The sequence below is a fragment of the Stomoxys calcitrans genome, chromosome 2 (assembly GCF_963082655.1).
Source record: "Stomoxys calcitrans chromosome 2, idStoCalc2.1, whole genome shotgun sequence".
NCBI lineage: Eukaryota > Metazoa > Arthropoda > Insecta > Diptera > Muscidae > Stomoxys > Stomoxys calcitrans.
In genome coordinates, this window is record NC_081553.1 from 74,543,801 (window position 1) to 74,569,602 (window position 25,802).

At 40.1% G+C, this 25,802-nt stretch overlaps 1 protein-coding gene across 1 annotated transcript in view; it reads right to left on the reverse strand.

Moving 5' to 3' along the window:
• Positions 1-15,677: 15,677 nt before the first annotated feature.
• The window catches only part of LOC106086663 (uncharacterized), a 221,578-nt gene continuing 211,453 nt past the window's right edge, over positions 15,678-25,802 (reverse strand). The window contains exon 7 of the mRNA XM_013251415.2: positions 15,678-25,199. Within this exon, the coding sequence (XP_013106869.2) occupies positions 25,066-25,199 (134 nt within the window). The 3' untranslated portion in view covers positions 15,678-25,065. The remainder of the gene's footprint in view (positions 25,200-25,802) is intronic.

Sequence of the window (25,802 nt, forward strand, 5' to 3'; positions counted from 1 at the left end):
ACTGTTGTTGGGTATCATAACAAAAAACGTCGTGCAAAATTCCATTCCAATCGGATAAGAATTGCGCCCTCTAGAGGCTCAAGAAGTCAAGACCCAAAATCGGTTTATATGGCAGCTATATCAGGTTATGGACCGATTTGAACCATACTTGGCACAGTTTTTGGATATCTTAACAAAACACGTCGTGCAAAATTTCATTCCAATCGGATAAGAATTGCCCACTCTAGAGGCTCAAGAAGTCAAGACCCAAGATCTGTTCATATGGCAGCTATATCAAAACATGGACCGATATGGCCCGTTTGCAATACCAACGGACCTACACTAATAAAAAGTATTTGTGCAAAATTTCAAGCGGCTAGCTTTACTCCTTCGGAAGTTAGCGTGCTTTCGACAGACAGACAGACGGAGGGCCGACGGACGGACGGACGGACATGGCTATATCGACATAAAATGTCGCGACGATCAAGAATATACATACTTTATGGGGTCTCAGACGAATATTTCGAGTAGTTGCAAACAGAATGACGAAATGAGTATACCCGCCATCTTATGGTGGAGGGTATAAAAACGGACCCCTCCAACGTTGACGACCCACGCAAACGAGAGAAGGACCATGATTTGCGGATCTGCACCTGGAATGTCCGCACTCTCTATAGAGAAGGAGCAGTATAGGCGCTGGCGGATGTATTAGAGAAGTACAAAGCAGATATTACCGTCTTAGAAGAAGTGCGATGGACTGGGAATGGCGTAACAACAGCAACGAACTATGACGACGAACTGCCATAACACCAAGCATGAATTTGGCTGTGGATATGCGGTTAGTCGGAGACTGAAATATCTTGTCTCAAGCCACAATCCGCATTAAAGCCAAATTCTTCAACATCAGCCTTATTTGTGCCCATGCCCCGACGGAAGACAAAGACGAGCAGAGCAAGGATATTTTCTACGAGCGCCTAGAGAGAGAATATGACCGCTGCCTCGCCCATGATATTAAAATCGTTCTGGGAGATTTTAATTCGAAGATAGGGAAGGAAGACACTTTTTGTCCAACAGCCGGAAAGTTTAGCCTCCACAAGATAACGTCCAGTAATGGGTTGAGGCTGATAGATTTCGCCGCGGCAAAAAACATGGTAGCACCAGATTTAAACATAAAAATATTAATAAAGCCACATGGCTGTCACCCGATCAAAACACGGGGAACCAAATGAATCACGTTGTGATAAGTGGAAGGCATTCATCCAGCGTGTCAGATGTACGATCGATCCGTGGAGCGAATATAGATTTGGATCATTACCCTGTTGCAACAAAGGTTCACACCCGTTTGAATATGGCGAGGAAACTACGATTAGACACTGCACGGAGCTCGACGTACTCTTGGTCTTGGTACCATGGGATTCTTGGGGGAGTCTTCCGGTGGGAAGTGGAGTGGGCAATAGTTTGCCACTGCGCCATTATATCATCGGAACAAGAAGTGCTTTCATCAAGCAGTTGGGTCATTCGAGTGGAGAATTCCGCTGTCATCTGTTGTATTTGCAGCTTTCCAATGTCGAGCCTCCGTGCGGTGTCGAGATGCTTCCGAAGCCTAGAATGCGGCGTATATAGCAACCATGCAATCATTAGCAACGCGCCAGATGAAGGAGGGGTGTTGGGAGAAAAGGAGAAAGGAGAAAAGGGTGATTTTTTTGAGGTTAGGATTTTCATGCATTAGTATTTGACAGATCACGTGGGATTTCAGACATGGTGTCAAAGAGAAAGATGCTCAGTATGCTTTGACATTTCATCATGAATAGACTTACTAACGAGCAACGCTTGCAAATCATTTTCAGAAAAAGTTGGCAGAAAATCCGCTTTTTTATCGACAAATTTTGTTCAGCGATGAGGCTCATTTCTGGTTGAATGGCTACGTAAATAAGCAAAATTGCCGCATTTGGAGTGAAGAGCAACCAGAAGCCGTTCAAGAACTGCCCATGCATCCCGAAAAATGCACTGTTTGGTGTGGTTTGTACGCTGGTGGAATCATTGGACCGTATTTTTTCAAAGATGCTGTTGGACGCAACGTTACGGTGAATGAACACATTTCGAACCGAACACTGATTTTGGTAATAAAATTCAATGATTTGCAAGCGTTGCTCGTTAGTAAGTCTATTCATGATGAAATGTCAAAGCATACTGAGCATCTTTCTCTTTGACACCATGTCTGAAATCCCACGTGATCTGTCAAATACTAATGCATGAAAATCCTAACCTCAAAAAAATTACCCTATATATTTCGCAGAAAGATAAAGGAAATGGAAAGACGTGAGTGTGAGCGAATTAAGATGTACTGGTGTCAGAATGAAGTCCGGAAATTCTACCAAAGAATTAAACAGCAAACCGATGGCTTTGGGCTTTGGGAGGCCACCGTAGCGCAGTGGTTAGCATGTCCGCCTATGACGCTGAACGCCTGGCTTCGAATCCTGGCGAGACCATCAGAAAAAATTTTCAGCGGTGGTTTTCCCCTCCTAATGCTGGCAACATTTGTGAGGTACTATGCCATGTAAAACTTCTCTCCAAAGAGGTGTCGCACTGCGGCACGCCGTTCGGACTCGCCTGTAAAAAGGAGGTTCCTTATCATTGAGCTTAAACTTGAATCGAACTGCACTCATTGATATGTGAGAAGTTTGCCCCCGTTTCTTAGTGGAATGTTCATGGTCAAAATTAGCAATGGCTTTGGTGCAGGCACATCCATCTGCAGAGATAAAGAAGGAAATCTGGTAACTGACACCGATAGCATGCTGAGGATCTGGAAAGAACATTTTACTCAACTGCTAGTGTCCGCCGTTGGCTGCGAAGAGGATACCGCAGAGTCAATCAATGATGATAGTATAGAATATTTACCTCCTAGTCAGAATGAGGTCCAAGTAGCAGTGGCCCGACTTTAGAACAACAAGGCAACAGAAGCCGACGGGTTGCACGGTGAACTATTTAAGACCAGAGGCGAGACGCTGATAAGGCATATGCATCAGCTTATCTGCGCAATCTGGCTAGAAGAACGCATACCCGATAATTGGAACCTCAGAATACTATGTTCTGTACACAAGCAAAGAGACAAGACGGAATGTGCCAACTACAGAGGAATAAGTCCCCTTCCCATCGCATACAAATACTCTCGAGCGTACTGTGTAAAAGATTAAAGCCTAATTTTAATGAGATTATTGGGAACTATAAATGCGGCTTTACACCCGGTAAATCCCCCCAGGACCAGAAATTCACACTGCGCCAAATCCTGGAAAATACTTGAGAAGGACAAATCAAAACCGACCATCTCTTTGTTGACTACACTTGCTGATACACATTCCTCGATAAGAATAGGAAAGATTCTCTCCGAAACATTTAATACCAAACGAGGTATCAGACAAGGAGAGAGCCTATCGTGTGATCTCTTTAATATCCTGTTGGATAAGAATATACGAGATGCAGATGTGAATAGATATGGCACACTAATCACAAGAGAACACATGCTACCCGCCTATGCTGACGACATCGATATCATAGGTCCGTCACCGGAAGTAGTAACTGCAGACTTTGAAAGAATCGATAGAGAGTGAGTAAAAATAGGTCTGGTAAATGGAGTTAGGTCTAAATGGATGGTTTCAACTCCCAAAAAGCCTTGTACAACCGAGCAGATAAAGAAAATGGAGAAAGTTGGGAACCATAACTTTGAGATAGTCAGTAACTTTAGCTACGTCGGCACCGCCGTAACCGAAACGAACGATACCAGTTTCGAGATAAAGCGAAGAATAATACTGGCAAACAGATGCTCCTTGGGATTAGGTAAGCAGTTTAGAAACAAGGCCACCTCTCGACAGACGAAGATTACTCTGTACAAGACACTGATACTACCCGTGTTGTTATATGGTTCTGAGGCATGGGTATTTGAGAAAGCAGACGAGGCAGTACTTGGAGTGTTTGAGAGAAAGATTCTTCGAAAAATATATGGACCAGTTTGCATTAATGGAGAATATAGGCGTCATATGAACCACGAGCTGTATGACGGCAATATCATAGTTACACGTATCAAAATACAACGGCTGCGTTGGCTAGGTCATGTTGTCAGAATGGATGAAGAAGCTCCAGCAAAGAAGTCTTTTGAAGGCAAACACGGTGGTACACGCAAACCGGGAAGACCAAAAATCCCGATGGAAAGATCAAGTTGTGGGAGACACTTGGAAGCTTGGTGTCAGACATTTAAGAATGAGCGCAGAAGACGGAAGCGCTTGGAATGCTATTCTACGTTCGATTAGTGGAAAAGATGTTCTGTCATAGCCAATTAAACTAAGTATAAACCCGATATCCCGATATGAAGTCTTGAGAGCGCAATAATTATTCGAAAGTTCATACTTAGGGTTTTGTTATGACTTCCATTACAAGTACATCATAAATTAATCTGTACACTGAAACATCTTCAATATTAAAATCCTAATATGCCTTTGAATGAATCGTTCAAAGATCTTGGCAAATGCCATCCATGATGGAGGGTATAAAACATTCGGCCCCGCTAGTGTCTCCTACTGCCCACATTGAAACCCTTCATGGCCCATTTTATTTATTTAGCTAGGTCCTTGTCAAGCTGATGGTTTGCGTGCCTGAAGGATTGGCATTTTACATTTTCGCTGCATTAGTATTGGTGTTTTTCTTGCATTTGCAACAACTATAAATTAAAATGTTATGCAATTACATTAAAGTTTTATTCCATGAATTGGGAGTGCGAGGGGGCATTATAATTTCTTTTTTTTTTAGTGAACGACTTCTAATTAAGGCAAAGTTTGTGTAGGATTTGCTAATGAAGTACTTGTAATTTAACAATTGTGAGGTGTTATAAAACTAACCTGGGGGAGAAAATTTTAAAATAAAAATGTTTATTTTGCGTGCCATATTGAATTGGAAAACGTGTGCATAATATTCGTTTTATGTAATCAAATAAGAAATATCAGGACGAACAAGGATTGTTTTAGGTAAGGTTTTAGTGGCACTTTGCCAATCAGACTCACTAAAACATTTTCCTCCATTGTAATACCACAGGAACCGGAGAAAAACGCTTTCTAGGTCCTACCATCCAGATCGCTTTGAAAAGCCCAACAACTTGCGAATGTGCACATCCGCTAAATGGACATGTTGTCAAAAAATGTGAACATAAAGCGGAACTCCTTCTGACTGCCAGTGCAGAAACACACACAGCAGATGTTCTATAGTCTCTTCTTCCTCGATGTCCTTATAGCTTCTGCAGATGTCGTTACTTGCAACCTTCAGTCTGTCAGCATGTTTTCCGATCAGTTAGTTTCCTGCCATGACGTACATGATGACTAAGACGTCTGTTCTCGCCAATGACAGCGAAGCATTAGACCTCTTTAAGTCTAGATAAGGCCACATAATGTTGGAGTGTTCAAACACTCACTTTGTGACCATTTGTCATTCGTTGGCCTTCGAGCCTGATCCTGCAGACTTAGATTACATGTTGCTAGAGGCATACCCACAGATTCCACTTCCTCTGGAATTTGTAAGGTAGTTCCTAGTCTCGCAAGCTCGCCCGTTCAACAATACCCTGGGTTATTTCTGTGACAGGACACCCAGAACAGTTGAATTTTTTAACTGTTTAGTCATCAAGTTGGGAGATCTGCGACAGTGGAGGTTAGTGTTTGAATTCAGAAATAGCAGGAATAGTGGTGCAATACTTTTTCTCAAAAAACTACTCTGGTAATGTATTATGCACACTGTCTGGAAAGTTGGAATATCATCAAGGACGACAAAGTGTGTATAGCCACCCCATGTACAAAGGGAAATTTCCCTTAGTCTTACAGCAATGGTCGCAGCCACTTGTCTAGCCACAGTGTCCTGATGCATAAGGTGAAGCAATAAATTCATTGTACCTGATGGCGACGTTCTCAGTTCAAATGTGAATGCATAGACAAGCCATCCTTTGGATATGACTGAGTATTAAACAGTAGGAGGATTTATGGAGCGCCGTCCACCAGACCACAACACCATATAGTAAGGAATAGCTAGGCTGGAGCACTGGGGTTCGATCTGTGTGGTGTTCATTGCTGTCGCGTTCACTGGTTGAGTATAGTGGAATGCTCCATACGAAGTGGCTGCAACAGCAGTCGCGGACAATCAGCGATATTGAGCGGAGAGTCTCAGTGAGAGTCCGGGCGGCACCGGTTCTTGCACATATACTGAGTCCCTATGATACTCGATATCACAAGCGGGGTTATTGGCGCCTTTATATAACCAATGGCCACCCTGTTCCCGCAGCGATTGGTCCTTTGAACCGGAACGAGCTTGCTCACCTGCAGAAGCTTGACGAGGATCGCCACTTTAACATGAAAATGTGATTACAACAACAACCATATAGCTTTATAGGTCTGACAACAGCGGGAAACACCCAACGCATGATACTGGGCTTATGCCTCTAACTTTTGGCAATTGCTTTCTTGAAGTTGTAAAAGGCAAGAGTTGCCTTTCTTACCGCTTCCAAAATATTGGATTTTTAGTTCAATTTCCAGTACAGCAAAACTGTGGGAAAATTGTATCGCATGCTAAAAAGAACGTCTACCGCCTTGGACGGATTTACACCTAGACCACTTTCAGCTGCCCACTACGCTGTCGAACGTAGAGCTACCTGCAGTATATCTCTAAGAGTACTTGGAAACTTTCCCCTTATTACAATAGCCACGTCATCAGCATACGTGACCATTTTTTTACCCTTTTCTTCTGGAGACAATAATAAATTGTTGATGGCTTTATTGCAAAAGAGAAGAAAAAAAGAAATAGACCTCCTTGAGATCCTTCATCCTCCAGATTCTTCATGACTGATGTCGGCTTTACATTATTGAGAGCACCTTCAATGAGAAGGAATGCTACCATTGTATATTCCTTAACAGCGAGACGTGAAGGGCTGTATCAGTGGACTTGTCCTTACCATATGCATGCTGTTGCCGAGACAGGCGATCTCCAGAAATCTTTGCTCTTAAATATGTTTCTGTCAACCCTTTAGAGCATTTAGCATAAAGGATGACACACTAATAGGAAGGAAATCTTTCTCCTTCGTATGGTAGGGTTTTCCTGCTTTTGGATTGAAAATTACCTTTGTGTCCCTCCATCCTACAGGTACATATGACATGCTGATACAATCAGAGCTTATCTCCCTAAGCCAAGAAGCCAGTTTGTCGGACAACGCTTGTGATAAATCATCAGGGCCTGGCGACTTAAGAGAGTAAAAAGATTTTATAGCCCAAAGGATTTGTGACTCAGACACATGATCCCCAATATCCTTCGACGAGTGCATATCAATGACAACCTCCCCTGGCCCCATGTTGTTTGGATAGTTTCTCGGGAAATGTGTATGAACGAATAGTTCCAGTGCATCCTCACTAAACATTCTCTGACTTCTGAATAAATTCCACCATAATAGGTCTCGAGGATTGGATCTTTCTTAGATTAGAGGTGTAGGATGTATCTTCCACGAAGTTGCAGAGTTCCACCCAGTATTTGTTGTGTGTTTTTTTGGGATCACCCTTTTATTTTCTAAGCTTAGCCTTATAGACGTCCCAATCATGGTGTGCTCTTGTCGTTTTAATTCCGATGAAGAGACCTTTCTTTAGACCCACCAGTTCTTGGGTCCACTATGGCAGTCGCTGTTTGCTGCTTGGCTTGGTTTTTGGACATGCTGACATAAGCGGGTCATGCAGAGCCTTCGTGATCTTCTTGACCATTATCTGAACTTCATTATATCTGGTGATGTGTATTGGCATCACTTTCCACAATGAGGCTCTTTTTTCCTCCAGAGCCGGACTTAACCAGGAATTTGAGGCTTGAATTCGTCATCTCTGAATCGTGTGCCAAATAAGGCTGGGTTGTATTGAATTTGCAGTGTCTTAGCAGCGGAAAAAAAAAACATTTAAACTACTCTCCGCAAGAATACAGGTTCTGTTTTTCTCATTCCCCGTACCCTTGTGTAGAGAATTCTTAGTTCTCGAACCATTCCTCTACAGACCGATGATTCTATAGATAAGAATTACCTCAAATCCTCTAGCCATCAGAAAGACCTTTAGTGCCGACGTAGCTGACTTACAATGATGGAGATTTATCTGCTGAAACCGGACAATAGCCATGATTCAAAATTTCCACCACTGTTTTGTGCCTGTTTGTCGTCCAATATTGTTCAATCTTGTCATGATGATTTTCGTTACTCATCCTGGGACAGTTAATTAATATACATCATTGATTCGATTAATTCGTGACTTCATCCAAAATCGAAATTTATTCGAAAATTTAACACAAACTAAGATTTAAGTATGAAGACTTTAAATTAGATGTATCTCTTAAACTAACAATCTTTAAGTAGCCGTTGAGTCGTGCGGAAGTGTTTTCATTTCGCTCGTGGTGTTTCCGATTCAGATTCAAACAGTGTCAATGAAACAGTTATCGCAGCCGAATCGAGATATGAGGACAGCGGGATGACGGCTGGAGTGAGCGATGGCTTTGCCAAGCAGATCGAGAAAGCTATTCGACGCACGACGAAGGAGACAGAGGATTACGACTGTACTGGTGGGGTCTTTCGAAGATAATTGTCCTCTTCGGGATAGGAAATCAGCCCAAGAAAAACCCTCGATGACCGAGGAGATACGCAATATTGGGAATGAAGTCCGTAGACTTTTTAACAGAGCACGTCGTAAAAAAGCGGAAGTATATTAGGATGTGTATTACACACGGCTCAATGAATACAATAAAATTACCAGAGCGACATAACGTGCCTCCTGGAAGTTTTTCTGTGACCACGTCGATAGTGTTAATGATCCTGCCAATATGAAGAAGTTTCTCTCATAAGCCAAAGTCCAAACTGAAACGTTAGTAGACGACATAGGAGCGAGAGCAGAGACAACGGAGGACATGAAGAGGCTTTTGATGAAAACCCATTGTCCACGGGATGTGACGTGACTCACGGTGACACCGGAATCTTGCAAAAATGAGGTTGATCGAAGGTTTATCATAACGGAATTTATGGCCAAGGAAGCTTTGAGGACCTTCAAATCATTTAAGTCACCCGGACCTGATGAAAGGAGGCAGACTATCTGGCGCCCCATCTGGCCACTATTTTCACAACGTGCCCGGGACTTGCTTATACTCCGAAAGTCTGGCAGCAGGCAAGGGTGGTGTCGCATAACATGCCCGGCAAGGCATGTTATGCGACACCAAAGGCCTACAGACCTATAAGCCTCACGTCCTTTCTACTCAAAACCATGGAACGTGTTGCGGACAGCATGCCTATGACAAGAGATGGTCGGTGGAGGCTGCCCTGCACGAGGTTCTGCATAAAATAGAAAAAAATAAATATTAGGGAGAAGTGGCACCATTGAAGGCTAAGCAGACGATGTTACAATACTTCTAAGGAGAAAGGATCCGAACCAGCTATGCAGAATGGCCTAAAGGGTCTTGCAGATGGCACACGACTGGGCTAGATCTAGGGGTCTCAAAGTAAACCCAGAGAAAACTAAAATCTGCCTGTTCACGAGAAAGACGACGAGGGCCAATTTGATACACCACATTTCCTCAATAGAAAGATTTCGTTATTTGACATTCTGGAGCGTACCGAGAAGGCTCATTGATGTTGGGCATTATGTGGATAAGCCGAAGGCTCGAAATTGGGCCTGAATCCGAGTATAGTCCACTGGCTCTACAGGAACGTGATTATACCGATACTTACTTACGCCTAAGTAGTTTGGTGGACTGCTATGGAGAAAAAGTGCAACGTGAGGATAATTCAACGGGTTCAGAGAACATGTTGTCTTGGCATAGGCGGAGCGATGAGGACCACGTCCACTAGGGCACTGAAGACTATTCTAGATATCCGACCCATTGACATATAGATTGATTTTGAAGCAGCCACTGCGGCTATGAGACTTAAGGCGATGGGAGAATAGATTGAGGATGGGAGCATCCCATAACATCGTGGTATAATCGAGGCGACGATAAGAAACCTGGAAGGAAGGGAAGAGGTTTCCGATTGGATACCTGAGACGACACTTGAGGTCGACTGCGAGGCACTGCTGCCAGCGGCACACTCTTGGATTGACAGAACCTTAGTATTGCCATCTGGAAGATCATGTTGCACGGATGGATCAATGCTATGGGACAGAGTGAGCCAGAGGGTCTACATTGAGAACCCAGGGACTGAAATTTTTTTGAATTGCCTGACCATAATACGGTCCTGCAGGCAGAGATCCGGGCGATCATGTTATGCGTGAGATTGTCTGGTGCTATCACGAGGACGTCGAGTGTGAACATCTTCACGGATAGTAAAATGGCCGTGAAGATGTTCAATAACAATAAGGTCACAAACAGTATTGGTATGTAAGAAGAAGATTAACGCCTTCTCTGATAATGGCTCAATCCACATAGTTTGGGTGCCGGTCCATAAAGGAGTAAGTGGGCAGACGATTTAACAGTGAAGCGCAGAGGACTGCCGTCAATAAACTTGTTTAACCCGAAGCCTTTCGGGTCGACGCAGTCCGAGTTAAGGGCATGCAACACTGTTGAACAGCGAAACATTCGGTAAGACGACGAAAATACTATGGGATGATTCGGATTGTGAGAAGACGAGACTATTACTGAAAGGAAGTAAGAAAGAGGTCAGTATAGCTTTTGGTATCACAACAGGACACATATGACTAGGAGCTCACTTATGAAAAATCAGTGCGGCAAGTGATAGCTTGTGTAGGTCATGCGGGGAACATGATGAGAAGTTGAAGCATTTTCTATGCCATAGCCTTACGTGGGGACACAATACCAGACATGAACAATCCTAGGGGAGTGGCATGGAAAACACTAAAGATTTTGTAAGTAGCACTGAATTCCAATCTTAGATTTCCTTTTTCGAGGTTACTTTTTAAGCACAACAAGCCGATTACTGGCTTAGGGGTATGTCCATAGTGGCATGGGCAGGATTAAAATCCGCATTGTCTTTTCAACCTAATTTTACCTAATCTATCTCAAGTACTCCCTAATTACGTGCGAAAAATGTTTGTGCCATCCAGGGATTGAGGTCTCTACGGCCATTTTACTAAAAAAAGCCAATTTTAGAAACATCTTTCTTCAGAATGGGGATTTTGGGTATTTTGATCAAGAAATGTGGGCAACATTAATACTTGTGATTTTTTCCGCTATTTTCCTATACATTCTCGCCAAATTATGTATTCGTAGATTTAAAAGATGAGAAAACCAGTCGGACATTTTTGAATGGGTTGACATGTCTTTATGAAATTTAAAATTTTTAGAGTGGAGGTGTTTATTAGACGATATGCAAAATTTCAGGTCCCTAGAAGGCCTAGGCCCTATTCGTAGGCCCTCTGATTTAGTCATCCCCTACCAATTTTTGTTTGCGCTGCGAAATATCATGAATAGAAGCCATGCAAGAACTTCTCCCCAAAGAGATGACGATCTGCGGTATTCAGTTCGGACTCGGCATAAAAAAGGAGACCCCATATCCTTAAGCTTAAACATTAATCGGACTACACTCATTGATATGAAAAAAGTATCCCTGTTCCCAAATAAAATGTTCATGGGAAATTTAGTAAAGGGTGATTTTTTTGAGGTTAGGATTTTCATGCATTAATATTTGACAGATCACGTGGGATTTCAGACATGGTGTCAAAGAGAAAGATGCTCAGTATGCTTTGACATTTCATCATGAATAGACTTACTAACGAGCAACGCTTGCAAATCATTTTCAGTGAATCATTTTCAGTGAAATCATTTTCAATGAATCGACAAATTTTGTTCAGCGATGAGGCTCATTTCTGGTTGAATGGCTACGTAAATAAGCAAAATTGCCGCATTTGGAGTGAAGAGCAACCAGAAGCCGTTCAAGAACTGCCCATGCATCCCGAAAAATGCACTGTTTGGTGTGGTTTGTACGCTGGTGGAATCATTGGACCGTATTTTTTCAAAGATGCTGTTGGACGCAACGTTACGGTGAATGAACACATTTCGAACCGAACACTGATTTTGGTAATAAAATTCAATGATTTGCAAGCGTTGCTCGTTAGTAAGTCTATTCATGATGAAATGTCAAAGCATACTGAGCATCTTTCTCTTTGACACCATGTCTGAAATCCCACGTGATCTGTCAAATACTAATGCATGAAAATCCTAACCTCAAAAAAATCACCCTTTAGTATTTAGTATCTCTTGGGGAGGATGAGACCTCGATCTACAGCGATGGCTCCAAGATGGAGTCAGGGCTGGATTGGGATCTACTCTGTCGCACTCAATATCGGTATGTCTCTGAGACTGCCGGACGAGTGTACGATCTTTCAGACAGAGGCCTGTGCCGCAAGAGAAATTTTGTTAAGGGATTTATCGTCCTCAAATCTCAGGAGTTATGTGGACAGTATGGCGGCGCTCAAAGCCTTGTTGGTCGAGATAGGCTCCGGGTCCTCATAACCCTGTAAATGGGGGGATTCCAGAAAGTGAGAGAGCGGACGAGTTCGCCAGTTCATCTGCGCTGGGTGGACCAGCCACCGGTCCTGCCTACGTGCCATTTGTCGAGCTACTGAACACGGTAGAGGAGTTGCCCAGAGCGGCGTCGATGGAAAGATGGAACTCGGTTGATGGTTGACGAACTGCAAAGGAGCTCTGGCCTGTTATCGAACGGAGAAGGAAGAGGGTGTTGCTGGCGTTCGATAAGAGGTCGATGAGTACCTTAACAGGGGTCATAACCGGGCCCTGTGTCATAGGCCGCATGGTGGCGCCAAGTAGTTTTCTCGATGAGGTTGAGACTGTAGAGCATTGGCAATTTTCATGTCTAGGAATGCAGAGTCGTAGGTTTTCCTTTCTGGGGAGCCGTGTCTTCTGCGATCTGCGTGAACTAACACACGTACCTCTGGTAGGTCTCCTGAGACTTGTTGATGGAACAGGATGGTTCTGACGAGGGGTGCCATATGCTCCGGCGTAGTTGTATTCGTGTTTGCGGGGATGGGCGTTCTTAACCCCCCGGCTTGGTTTCTCCATTCCTCATTCTCTCTCGAGTTCTCACATCTTCTTTCTCTTCCCTTTCTATGGGAAGAGAACCTAGGTTTAGGTTAGGTTGAGTGGGTTGGTTCTCTAAACAGTATAAAATGTCCTTCCTATTCCTTTTCATAGTACTTACCTTCTCATTAGCTTTCCTTCTTTATCTTTTTCACTGAGCAAATTACAGTTTAAATTTTTTGCTTTTGTTATATGTTTGACATATATATAATTTTATTCAATATAATATTAGGTTTTTAAAACTATATCTGTGGTAAATGATTTGCCATATTTACAAACTAGATATGTATTTTCAGTATTATGAATAGTCCTTAAAATATATCCAATAATAATAATAATACACTTACACTTACATACGAGTATGGATGTAGACAAACAGTGAAGCTGTTTATTTTTCTAGAAATTAAATTTAAAAAAAATTTACATACACATAAAATTTACAAATTTTATAGTATTTTGTTTTTAATTAAAACAAATTATAATGGATGTATTCACTTGTCTGTTTTCTGTTTTACGATTTTCATGGAGAGATGAGTATTTACAGCAGGATTAAATTGTTTAACAAGATGAATGTAAATAAATAGAAGAAAAATGTAAATATACAAAAGTATACATGGGGCTAGAAATGCTAGGGTGTCCAGTAAAAAAAAAATTATCTTGGTTTAGAAGGAAAAAAAGGTCTGCAAACATAAAACTACTCCCAGAAAAACTAGTTTGCTGACTATCAGCAAACACTGTCTGCTGACATTAAATTAAAATTTTTTGTCTTTTGAATGAAACCATACAAAATTTTTGAGCTTTTAAACAACAATTGAAGCACTTGTTTTCAATTTACGCCCACGTGTCTTGTTTAAGAGCCTAACTATAATTCCATTAGCTTTTTTTTGTCTGCTGTTATTTAAAATCGTTAAACTGGAAAACAGTTTACGCTTTATGCCTCTCAAATTAAATAAAGTAAGATGACATATATAAATTCTTGATGTGATTATAACATTTGTAGGCTATTTTCAAATTTTTACTATCAGCAGAGTTTCTGCTGTTACAGAAAATATTTTTGCTGTTTTTACCAACAAATTTCTCTGAGTTGAATGACAAATTTTCATTCACGTTTTTATTAAAAACAATTTTTAAGTTAAATCATTAGATTATTTCGCAATGAATTGGATATGAGTACAACTTACCAACGATCGGCGCGTGAAGCCTTCACACCTAAATGTGTCTGAACATGGCTTTCCTCAAACAAGAGTTCGAAACGCGTCACACTATGGTTGGTGTCGTTGAATCTTCTGGCTTTACTTTTTTCATTGCATAGAAAAAATTCTTTGATCATTGAGCTTGTCTCGAAAGAGAAATAGAAATGCTTAACTTAGGAAGTTTTCTTCGAGGACAAAATTACATGATATTTTCTTCAAAGAGAGAATTTAAGTGAAATTTTAGCTTAGTTCAAAATCCTAATGAAATTTTGCCTAAACCAAAATATTGAAATTTTCGTTAATGACACTTCTACGAAATTATCTCTAAAGTCAAAATTTCAATGAAAGTTGCTTACAATTCAAGGTTTGATGAAATATGTTATAAAGACATATTTTAAGAAGTTTCCTTTAAAGACAATTTCATGAATTTTTGTATTAAGACAACATTTTTAGATAAAATTTTGGAAAATTTTCTCCGTAGACAAAATTTTTTTTTGAAATTACCTCTATGAAGTCAAACTTTAAGGAAATGTTTCACACAAACAAAATTTGAAGACAAAATTTGTATAAAATTTTCTGTAAACACAAAATGTTTAAGAAATTTTTTCTGAAGACAAAATTTTATGCTACATCCGAACCCCGCTCGATCCGCTGCGCCTTCATGGGCACAAATTTTAATGTCATATTCGTAATCTTCTCCCAAATATATTTCATTTTAATCCCCTAAAGCTATGATCGGCAAAAATTCTCAGTTGAGGCTCTTTGGTACTGGGAGCCCAACATTACTTGGCCCTCATTTTCAATGTCATATTCGTAATCTACTTGCGAATACCTTTCACTGGTGTCCCATATTAAAATGATCTCCAATATGTCTATTTGATTTGGAATTTGGGGGTGGGGAGATTTGGCGTTCGAGAGGCCCTCAGGCACTTGGACCCAATTTTTAATATTATCTTCATTATCTGGAGGCCAGCAGTTAGCATGTCCGCCTATGACGTCGAACTCCTGGATTCAAATCCCGGTGTGACCATTTTTCGGCGGTGGTTTTCCTCCTTCCTATTCTGCCATGTTAAAACTTCGCTATGTGTACTCGGTAATAAAAGACAATCCCTTATCATGGAGCTCAAATATTAATCGAACTGCACTCATTGATATGAGAGAAGTATTCCCATTCCTTAATAAACTGTTCATGGGAAATTTAGTAGTAGTATTTTCAATACCAAAGAATTAAACATCAAACCAATGGCTTTGGTGCAGGCCACCCTCTTGCAGAGACAAAGAAGGAAATCTGGTTACTGACACAGATAGCATGCTACGTTCGCCTAGTGGAACAAATGTTCTGTCATAGCTAATTAAAGTAGCCAAGTAAGTATTTTAAATGTGAACCTCTTTTTTCATGTGAGGTCCACATTGTCCTGGTTGGTTTTTTAACTTTCGCAGAGGCTGGTCCTCTATTCTGTCAATTGTGAAGGTATTTAATTTTCAACCGATTTTCATACCCACCACGCATTTATTGGGAGTTGTGTTAGGCCCCTCGATATGTTTCTGCAATTTGGCTCATATTAGTCCAGATTTGAATATAGCTGCCATATAGACCGATTTCTCGATTTGAGGTTTTGGGTCCATAAAAGGCGCATTTATTGTCCGATTTTGCCAACATTTGGAACAGTGAGTTGTGTTAGGCCTTTCGATATCATTCTTCAATTTGGTTTAGATCGGTCAAGATTTGGATATAGCTGCTCTCGATTTGAGGTTTTGGGCCCATAAAAGGCGCATTCATTGTCCAATTTCAACGAAATTTGGGACAGTGTGTTGCGTTAGACTTTTCGGTATATTTCTGCAATTTGGCCTAGATCAGTTCACATTTGGATATAGCTGACATATGGACACATGTTCGATTTCAGGTTTTGGGCTCATAAATGGCGCATTTATTGTCCGATTTCGCTAAAATTTGGGACAGTGAGTTGTGTTTGACTCTGCGATATCTTTCTGCAATTTGGCCTAGATTAGTGCAGATTTAGATATAGCTGCCATATAGACCGATCTCTTGATTTAAGGTCTTGGGCCCATAAAAGACGCATTTAATGTACGATTTCGCCGAAATTTGGGACAGTGAGTTGCATTTGGCCGAGATCGGTCCAGCTTTGGATATAGCTGCCATTATAAACCGATCTCTCGATATAAAGTCTTGACCCCATAAAAGAAGTATTTGTAATCCGATTTCGATGAAATTTTACACAGTGACATATGTTAGGCTTTTCGAAGTTCGTGTCGTATATGGTTTAGATCGGTTTATAATTGGATATAGCTACCAAAATATTTTGTTTTACAAAATTGAACAGTGACTTGTACTTGTTAGACCATTCAATGTCCTCGCCGAATTTGATTCAAATCGGAGCATATTTCGATATAGCTGCTCGGGGGCATTAATTATGCATTTTTCACCGGGCTATGATGATAGGTGATTTACATATATACCCGAGATGGTGGGTATCCAAAGATCGGGCCGGCCGAACTTTACTTCTTTTTACTTGGTACTTTTAAACAAGGAAAGACCAATTTACAATTACGATTCCAAAAAAAATATTGACTACCTGATTAATTTTTAGTGTTTTATTAGATATTTTGAATCGGGGGTATACTAATCTAGTTATTCCGTTTGTAAAACCTCGAAGTATGGATCTGCGACCCCATAAAGTATATATATACTATTGACCGCCTTGACATTATAAGTCGATTTAGCCATGTGTGTCCGCCTGTCCGTACGTCCTCGTGTCCAGCCGTTTTTGGAACTGACGATAGCGGTCGAACGCGTGGAGCTAGCTGCACGAAATTTTGCACAGCCACTTCTTATTGATGTAGATCATTGGGAATTGAATAAAAGTGGTCCTTCGACTTAACTTTTGTGTTCAGTTACGATTTTCAACAATCGTTCTAAGTATGGTCTGCATCGGTCTATAATCTGATATAGCTCCCATATAAACCAATATCCCGATTTGACATCTTGAGCCACTTAAAATCCGCAGTTGTTATTCGATTGACTTGACATTTTGCACGTAGGGTTCTGTTATGTTCCAACAAGTATGGTCCGAATCGGTGTATAATCTGATACACAAATACAAATTTTGCCCATGAACATTCCACTAAGGAACAGGGACAAACTTTTCACATATCAATGAGTGCAGTGCAATTCAAGTTTAAGCTCAATGATAAGGAGCCTTTTTTATAGTCGAGTCCGAACTGCATGCCGCAGTGCAACACCTCTTTGGAGAGAAGTCAGCATTAGGAGGGGAAAACCACCGCTGACATTTTTTTCTGATGGTCTCGCCATGATTCGTACCCAGACCTTCAGCGTCATAGGCGGACATGCTAACCTCTGCGGTACGGTGGCCTCCATAACCTGATATAGCTTCTATATTAACCGATCTCCTGTTTTGACATCTCAATACCTTGGAAGCATCAATGTTCATCAGATGGGTCTGAAATTTTGTGCGTAGTAATTTATTATGACTTGAAACAATCGTGTCATGTATGGTTTAAAAACTTTGTGTCCATGGTGGTGGGTTACTTGTGTTTAGGTTACCTTTAGTGTTCGGTGTGGCTACATTTCTGATCGCAAAAATTTTGATAATAGTTATTAAACCTAAACATTTTTCCCCCATGTGTCTCCACGTCTATTTATTTGTCCGACTTTCCATCCGACCATCTTGCCATCAGCCTCTCTGTTGAATTACCATCTGTTCTTTAGTTTGAACGTCCATCATTCAGTCTGCAATTTCGATGTCTATCCGACCTATACACAGTCTCTCAGTCCACGTTAATGTTGATAAACTTATACAAGTTCCACAATTTCCTTGATATCCTATAAGGTGTAGCTTTTACCGATATAAGAAATATCCAACATGAAGGTAGCTTCTAACACCCCTTCAAACACTGCATAGGTAGTTGCCTTCTAAACAAATTCTTTGTTTCTCAAGTGTATGGTGGTTTTGTGTCACTACCATCCTTTTGCCACTTCGGTAAAATTCAAAAAAATTGCGTATAAAAGTTTCATTCATAAACCAAAAATGCTCGTAAGACCTTCATAAAATGTTGGGGGACACCAGCCTGGCATAAAATCCATTAAATATTAAATTGAAAATTAATTTCTGTAAACAAAAAGGGTTTAAACAAAGTTGGAATTTTTGATTTAAAAATTTTCCATACTTAAAGTGAGACATGAAATGAAAGTTTTGTTTATTTTATGTGTTGTAAATGCTAAGTGATTGGTTATCCTTATAATGCTCAAGTAAATGTTATCGCACACAACTTACACTTTCACCATCATCATGGAGAAATAGTCAAAAATATTTCATACTTAAATCTAAGAGGGTGATTGTGTGTGTGTTTGTGAATGTATATTTCTTTGTGGTTAAGAATGTTATTAACTATTGATTTTCAAATTATCCTAGATCACCACCTTAGCTTAGTGAGAGTTTCAATAATTAATACTATTGGTAAATAAGTTTTTCATATCTCAACTTATTTTTCATATAGCTCAGTATGTTGTATTTGTTTGCTTCTGTATATATGCATATGTAGATGTTGCTATAGACTTTTATTAAAAATTTTACTAATTAAAACCACATTTCATTGTTTTACAATACAGCATACCATATGTAGTGTGTCTGCTACATAGATCTGTATAAATCTGTGTATTTGCTTTGCCATGTGGATATTTATTGTTGTATTGTATTATGAATATAAGTCGGTGTATTATCTTAAGCCCAATTTATGTATGTCTATATATATATAAATATTTATTTAATTTTCATTATTATTTATTTTTCTAAGATATTATTTATAATAATAGGAGAAAATATAAATAAGTTTTTTTTTTTTTTAAGAAATTGCCTTATGGATTTAAATTTATGCATATGGGACACTTCATAAGAAATCGAAGAAATTTTACACATTTTGTTATTTTGGTCAAATTGGAAAAGCTTAATGTAATATGCCATGTACGCCCTCAGTTCGTTCGTATATAGATAGAAGTGTGATGGAAAGCTTCCTTTCGAGTTCTTCAACTATGAAAACATGGTTGAGGAATTGTAAAATATTATGAAGAACAAGTAAGAGCGGGCTAAGTTCGGCCGGGCCGAATCTTATATACCTCTTATATACAGCGTGTTAGATGTACAACCGATTCATCGAGCGAATATAGATTCGGATCATTACCTTGTTGCAGCAAAGGTATGCACTAGTTGGAACATGCCGAAGAAAGTACGGTCTGACACTGCACGAAAGCTGGACATTGAAAAGCTGCAAACACAACAGATGGCAATGGCATACTCCACTCGACTGACCCAACTGCTTGATGGAAGCACCCCTTGGTCCACTCCATGGATAATCCCATGGTACCACCAAGAGTGTCGAGATGGTACCGAAGCCGAAATTCCAACCATTACCAACGCTCCAGATGAAGGAGAGGTATCGGGAGAAAAGGAGAGAGCAGAAATGTCTAATCCACAGCAAAAAAAAAAGGAAATGGGAAGGTGTGAGTATGAGCGAATTGAGATGTACAGGAGTCAGAATAAAGTCCAGAAATTTTGCCAAAGAATTCAACTCAAACCGATGGCTTTGGTACAGGCACATCCTCCGGCAGAGACATGCTGAGGATATGGAAAGAACATTTTAGCCAACTGCCAGTGTCGGACGTTGGCGGCGAACAGGATACCGCAGAACCAATTCTTGATGATGGTTTGAAGAACAACAAGACAGCAGGAGCCGACGGGTTACCCGCTCAACTATTTTAGACCGGAGATGACATGCTGATAAGGCGTATGCATCAGCTTGTCTGCGCGATATGGCTAGGAGAACGCTTACTCGATGATTGGAACCTCAGCATACTATGTCCCGTTCACAAGAAAGGAGACAAGACGGAATGTGCCAACTATAGAGGAATAAGTCTCCACTCCATTGCATTCAAGATACTCTTGAGCGTACTGTGTGAAAGATTAGAAACTAAAGTCAATGAGATAAATCCACCCTAGACCAGATATTCACACTGCACCAAATCCTGGAAAAAACCGAGAAGGACTAATCAACACCTACCATCTCTTTGACTTCAAAGCCCGTTTCGATAGCCTTTTACGTTCAAAGGTATTTCAAGTCATATCTGAGTTTGGTATCCCTGCAAAATTAATAAGACTCTGCAGAATGACACTTGCTGATACGTGTTCCTCAGTAAGAATAGAAAAGAATCTCTCCGAACCATTTAATACCAAACGAGGTTTCAGACAGGGAGGCCGCCCATCGAGGGATCTCTTTAATATTTGGAAGAGCATTCGTCCCTGCGAAGAAAAAACAGTCTTCTGGAAGAATTTTACGCAATTGTTCTTCCTTATGAGTCGGAAAATATTCTTCTACGATGTCATTGGGCAATCTATAGCGTGTATGGATGTTTTAGCAACTTTTCGCCACAATTCTCTTACAACCCATTGCGTTATGATAGTCCGTATAAATCTCGAAACAATCTCCTGAGTTATCATGGGACAATTCATTGCGTGTCCTGAAAATTTAGCAACTATTCGAGACAATTCTCTTACGACCCATTGGGTTATAATCATCCGTAGGACTCGTGAAACACTCTTCTAGGTTATCAATGGACAATCTATTGCATGTGTGGAAGTTTAAGCAACTCTTTGCGATGATTATTGCGCAACCCAAATCCAGAAAATTTGTATATAAATTGCCTGAGTTAACTTTTCGCGATTGTTTTTATTTTCATGCCTGCTGCTGTGTCTAGGACTTGTATTGAATTATCTTATTCGATGTTTTAAGCGGACATCTTCCACAATACCTAACAGAGTTCTCACTTGGTTTATATGACTATTAGTACTTAGTAAAAGGAATATGACGAATAATACAAAAAAAATTAAGCTAAGTTCGGCCGGGTCGAATCTTATATACCCTCCACCATGGATTTGTCGAGATCTCTTTCTATCATCTCTTTTTAGGCAAACAAAGGATAAAAGAAAAGAATTGCTATGGAGGAGTTATATCAAGTGATGGTCCGATGCAGACCATAATTGAGTTGAATGTTGGAGACCATAATAAAAGTCATTGTGTAAAATTTCAGCCAAATCGAAAATGAACTGCGTCTTTTAAGGGCTCAACAAATAATAAAGGGAAATCGGCTTATATCGAAGCTCTATCAGGCTATGAACCGATTCAGACCATATTTGACACGTATGTTAAATGTCAAGGGAAAAGCTGTAGTACAAAATTTCAGCCAAATCGGATAATAATTACGCCCTTTCGAGGCTCGGTTTATATGGCAGCTATATCAGGTTACAAAACTGATTCATACCATATTTGGCACAGTTGTTGTTAGTCGTAACAAAACATGAAATGCAAAATTTCAGCTTAATCGGATAAGAATTGTGCCCTCAAGAGGCTCAAGAAGCCACAACCCAAGATCGGTTTATATGACAGCTATATCAGCTTTTAGGCCGATTTGAACCATACTTAGCACATTTGTTGGAAGTCAAAGCGAAACGCGTCATACAAATTTTCAGCCGAGTCGCATAGGAATTGGGCCCTCTAGAGGCTCATGAAGTCAAGACCCTAGATCCCGTTTATATGACAGCTATGTCAGGTTATGGACCGATCTCAACCATAAATCACAACAAAACACCTCGTGCAAAATTTTAGCGAAATCGGATAATAATTGCGCTCTCTAGAGTCTCAAGAAGTCAAGATTCAAGATCGGTTTATATGACACCTATATCAAAATATGGACCGATATGGCCCATTTACAATCCCAACCGACCTACACTAATAAGAAGTATTTGTGCAAAATTTCAAGCGGCTAGCTTCACGCCTTCGAAAGTTTGCATTCTTTCGACAGACAGACGGACGGACGTGGTTATATCGACTTAAAATGTCATAATGAGCAAGAATATATATACTCTATGGGGTCCTAGACGATTATTTCGAAACAGAATGACGAAATAAGTATATCCCCATCCTATGGTAGAGGGTATACAAATTTTAGTTCTTTCATAGTTGTTACGTTTTAGTTGGACTAATGAACTAATCTTGATATGCATTTTTAGATCTTCCAACTGAATAACGCGTTACTCTTTTAGAAACATATTTAATACAAATTCCAAAACACTTTTTTGTTACTTGTCCTAAAGAGTAATGCGCAACTCTTCCAGAAGAATATTTTATAAATCTCCCAAATCACTAATTTGTTACTCATCCACACGATTCTAAGTTCTTCTGAGACTCTTCTGACTCATGTGACTGACTCTTTAGTAACTCATGTGGAAGAGTAGCGGAACACTCTTCCAGAAGATTCGTCTACGACTCTTAGACGAGCTCGCTCGCGAACTTAACCTTCATCTAGAAAATTCGCGGAAGATTGTTTGTTGATCAAAAATATTTGCACATATTTTATGAAATAGCGATAGATTTTGGTGTCATAATAGATATTGGGTTGCGGATAATAGGCTATACGACGGTTGCCTTTTATATTTCAGGATTAGAGAACACAACAACAAATACTAACCATCGAAGTTGGCTTTACTGATTTTTAAAATATTCCCCATTAAGATCGATACATTTTTGAATTCGTTTGAACCAATTGTGGATTTGATTTGATTCAGGTGTGGAAAAACGTTGACCACTCATTTTATATTTTATGTGCGTGTATACAAAGAAGACATTCGGTGTCAAGTCAAACAATATCCCTGAATTTTGCCCACGTTCCACTAAGGAACAGGAGCAAACTTCTCACATATCAATGAGTGCAGTCCGATTCAAGTTTAAGCTCAATGATAAGGGGCTTCCTTTTTATAGCCGAGTCCGAACGGCGTGCCGCAGTGCGACACCTCATTGGAGAGAAGTTTTACATGGCATAGTATCTCACAAATGTTGCCAGCATTAGGAGGGGAAAACTACATTTGAAATTTTTTTCTGATAGTCTCGCCAGGATTCGAACCCAGGTGTTCAGCATCATAGGCGGACATGCTAACCTCTGCGCTACGATGGGCTGCATTCCTTCCGCTTTGCTGGTACCATTTTAAATTTGGGGAGAAAGCGAAGAAGTGTGTGTCTCCGTGCAATTACAACGCCTCGAAAAACTAAGTGGCGCACCGTCGTTGGTGACAGACGGTTGCAGCCTAGAGATTTTTCACCTATTTGTTCGAGATTTAAAATCGAAAGTCAGGTTTTTAGTGGACACGGGAGCCGATTTGACTGTTTATCCTGTTTCAAAGCCCAAGCGCAAGCAACCTCTAGACAGTCTCGCATTATATGCTGCTAATAAAACAACTATTAAAACATTTAGAACAAAAATGCTAACCGTAGATTTGGGTTTAAAACGTCTCTACTATTCGCCACAGCCTCTCACTGAGTCTTTCCACTCGATACCCGATGCAGCTACTCCGTATGGAGCATTCCATTATCCGCAACCTGTGGATGCGCCCGGTAGCTCCCATTTAAGTTTCTCGTGATAACAAAGAACACCATACTGATTGAACCTCAAAGTTCCAGCCTGTGTGATGCTCATAGTTATCCCTTGCCGGTGTTGTCATTTGTCAACCGAAGTTATTACGGTCTAAACATATTTGCTTGAAATTTGATACAGATTGTCTAATAACCCATCTGAAATTATCCGTCGAGGTCCATCAAGATTGGTTCAGAATTGGATTTAGCTACCACATTGTATTTATAGATTAGGTGTAGGGTATTATATAGTCGGTACCGCCCGACTTTTGCCCTTCCTTGTAGGTTTTCAACTCCGGCAGTCTAAAGAGACTTCAGGATCGTATTTGTTTTGGATTCTAAGCAATATTCGAAAACATTTTTCTACACAAATATTTACCTTTGAGGACGAATGGGACATATATGTCCCATGTTTTATATCATGAAAGGAGCAAAATTTTTACCATTTTGGAGACACTTTACTTAGTACATAAGATTATTCTAAGAACGGATATGCAAAACAATCAAAACTTTATCCAGCGGTTAATTGTTGGTCCTCAAAGGGTCAAGCATATGTTTAAAACATTTAAAGAATATTTTTAAAAGCGCTTCCAATACATCATTGATATAGTGAAAATAGAGAATTTGTTGAATAAAGTACCTTCCGATTTATAATGAAATGTCCCATTCATATCTTATAGATAAATAATTGCAGTACTCCACAATACTGACAGCCAAGGTCAAAAATGTATTCCTAAATAACTCCAAGGGATGTCTTACTTAGTTTAATTCAATATGCTTTACATATGGCGTATTTTAAGCTTAAAACAATTAATCTACAATCATCTCGCTACCAATTGCATAACATCCATGTCTCCACGAGGATAGTCAATCACAATAATCCACTTTTAACTGCCACTGTTCTCTTATCAGTGTGCGTGTGCGACTAAACAGTTGTATTGCAGGCCAATGCTATGATGTGAAATTGTGGATGCATACGAGTGTTTGTGTGGGTGAGGAATATTGAAGTATCCTACTGCTGTAACGATTGCTGTTGCACAAGTGCGTTACATGACCATTACATACGCACACATGCTTAACTGTATTGTTTATCTCTCGCTCTCCCTGAATGTGGCTGTAGCCTCTTGTACACATTCATAGTCCATAGTGCAATTGCTAGGATCCTTCCATCCATCTATCCATTCTTCCATCTATCTATCTATTGGTTGGTATGTATGTACAAAATATTCAAGCATTATGTTGAAGCATTGCAACCAACAACTTGAAGTTGTTGCTAACAACACTTTGGATTTGTAGTGCTACAGGACAACATTTAAGTGAGTCCTGTGTGTAAGTGTAGTAATTGACATAGTTTCATTAGTACGGCCGTTGTGGTGAGAAGACGCAGCACCATCAATGCTGTATTGTGGCCACTGCGATGATGCAATCCCATCGTCGAACTGCGAACTGTAAGAAAAAGTTAAACATAATAAATTAACTCCATGGTTATAAATTAATTGCAATTAAAAGTTGTAGCTGAAGTGCGGATGTGGGCATGGGCATGTAAATTGAAAAAAAGAAATATTTCTATATATATGAGTATGTGGGGGAGTACGAGTGTATTAATGTGTGGTGAGTTTTAGAAACTTATTTAACAAAAAACATCGGGGAAACGTTAAACTTTGAAGTGTTTAATTTGGTTTTAAAGTGATTTGTTACTAAGCTTCTTGGAAGGATTCTAGTTCTGTCTTTAAGGCGGAATCCTGAAGGGGAAAAGGATCTATACTTTGTTGAATAAATCAAATAGAGAAATAGAATCGAAATTTAGGATGAATCAACCCAGGGAAAGATGATTGTAAACAAGTAAGAGCCTGCTAAGTTTGGCCGGGCCGAATCTTATATACCCTCCACCCTGTATCGCATTTGTCGAGTTCTTTTCCCGGCATCTCTTCTTAGGCAAAAGAAGGATAAAAGAAAAGATTTGCTCTGATATTAGAGTGATATCAAGATATAGTGCGGTTCGGACCACAATTAAATTATATATTGGAGGCCTATGTAAAATGTCAGCCA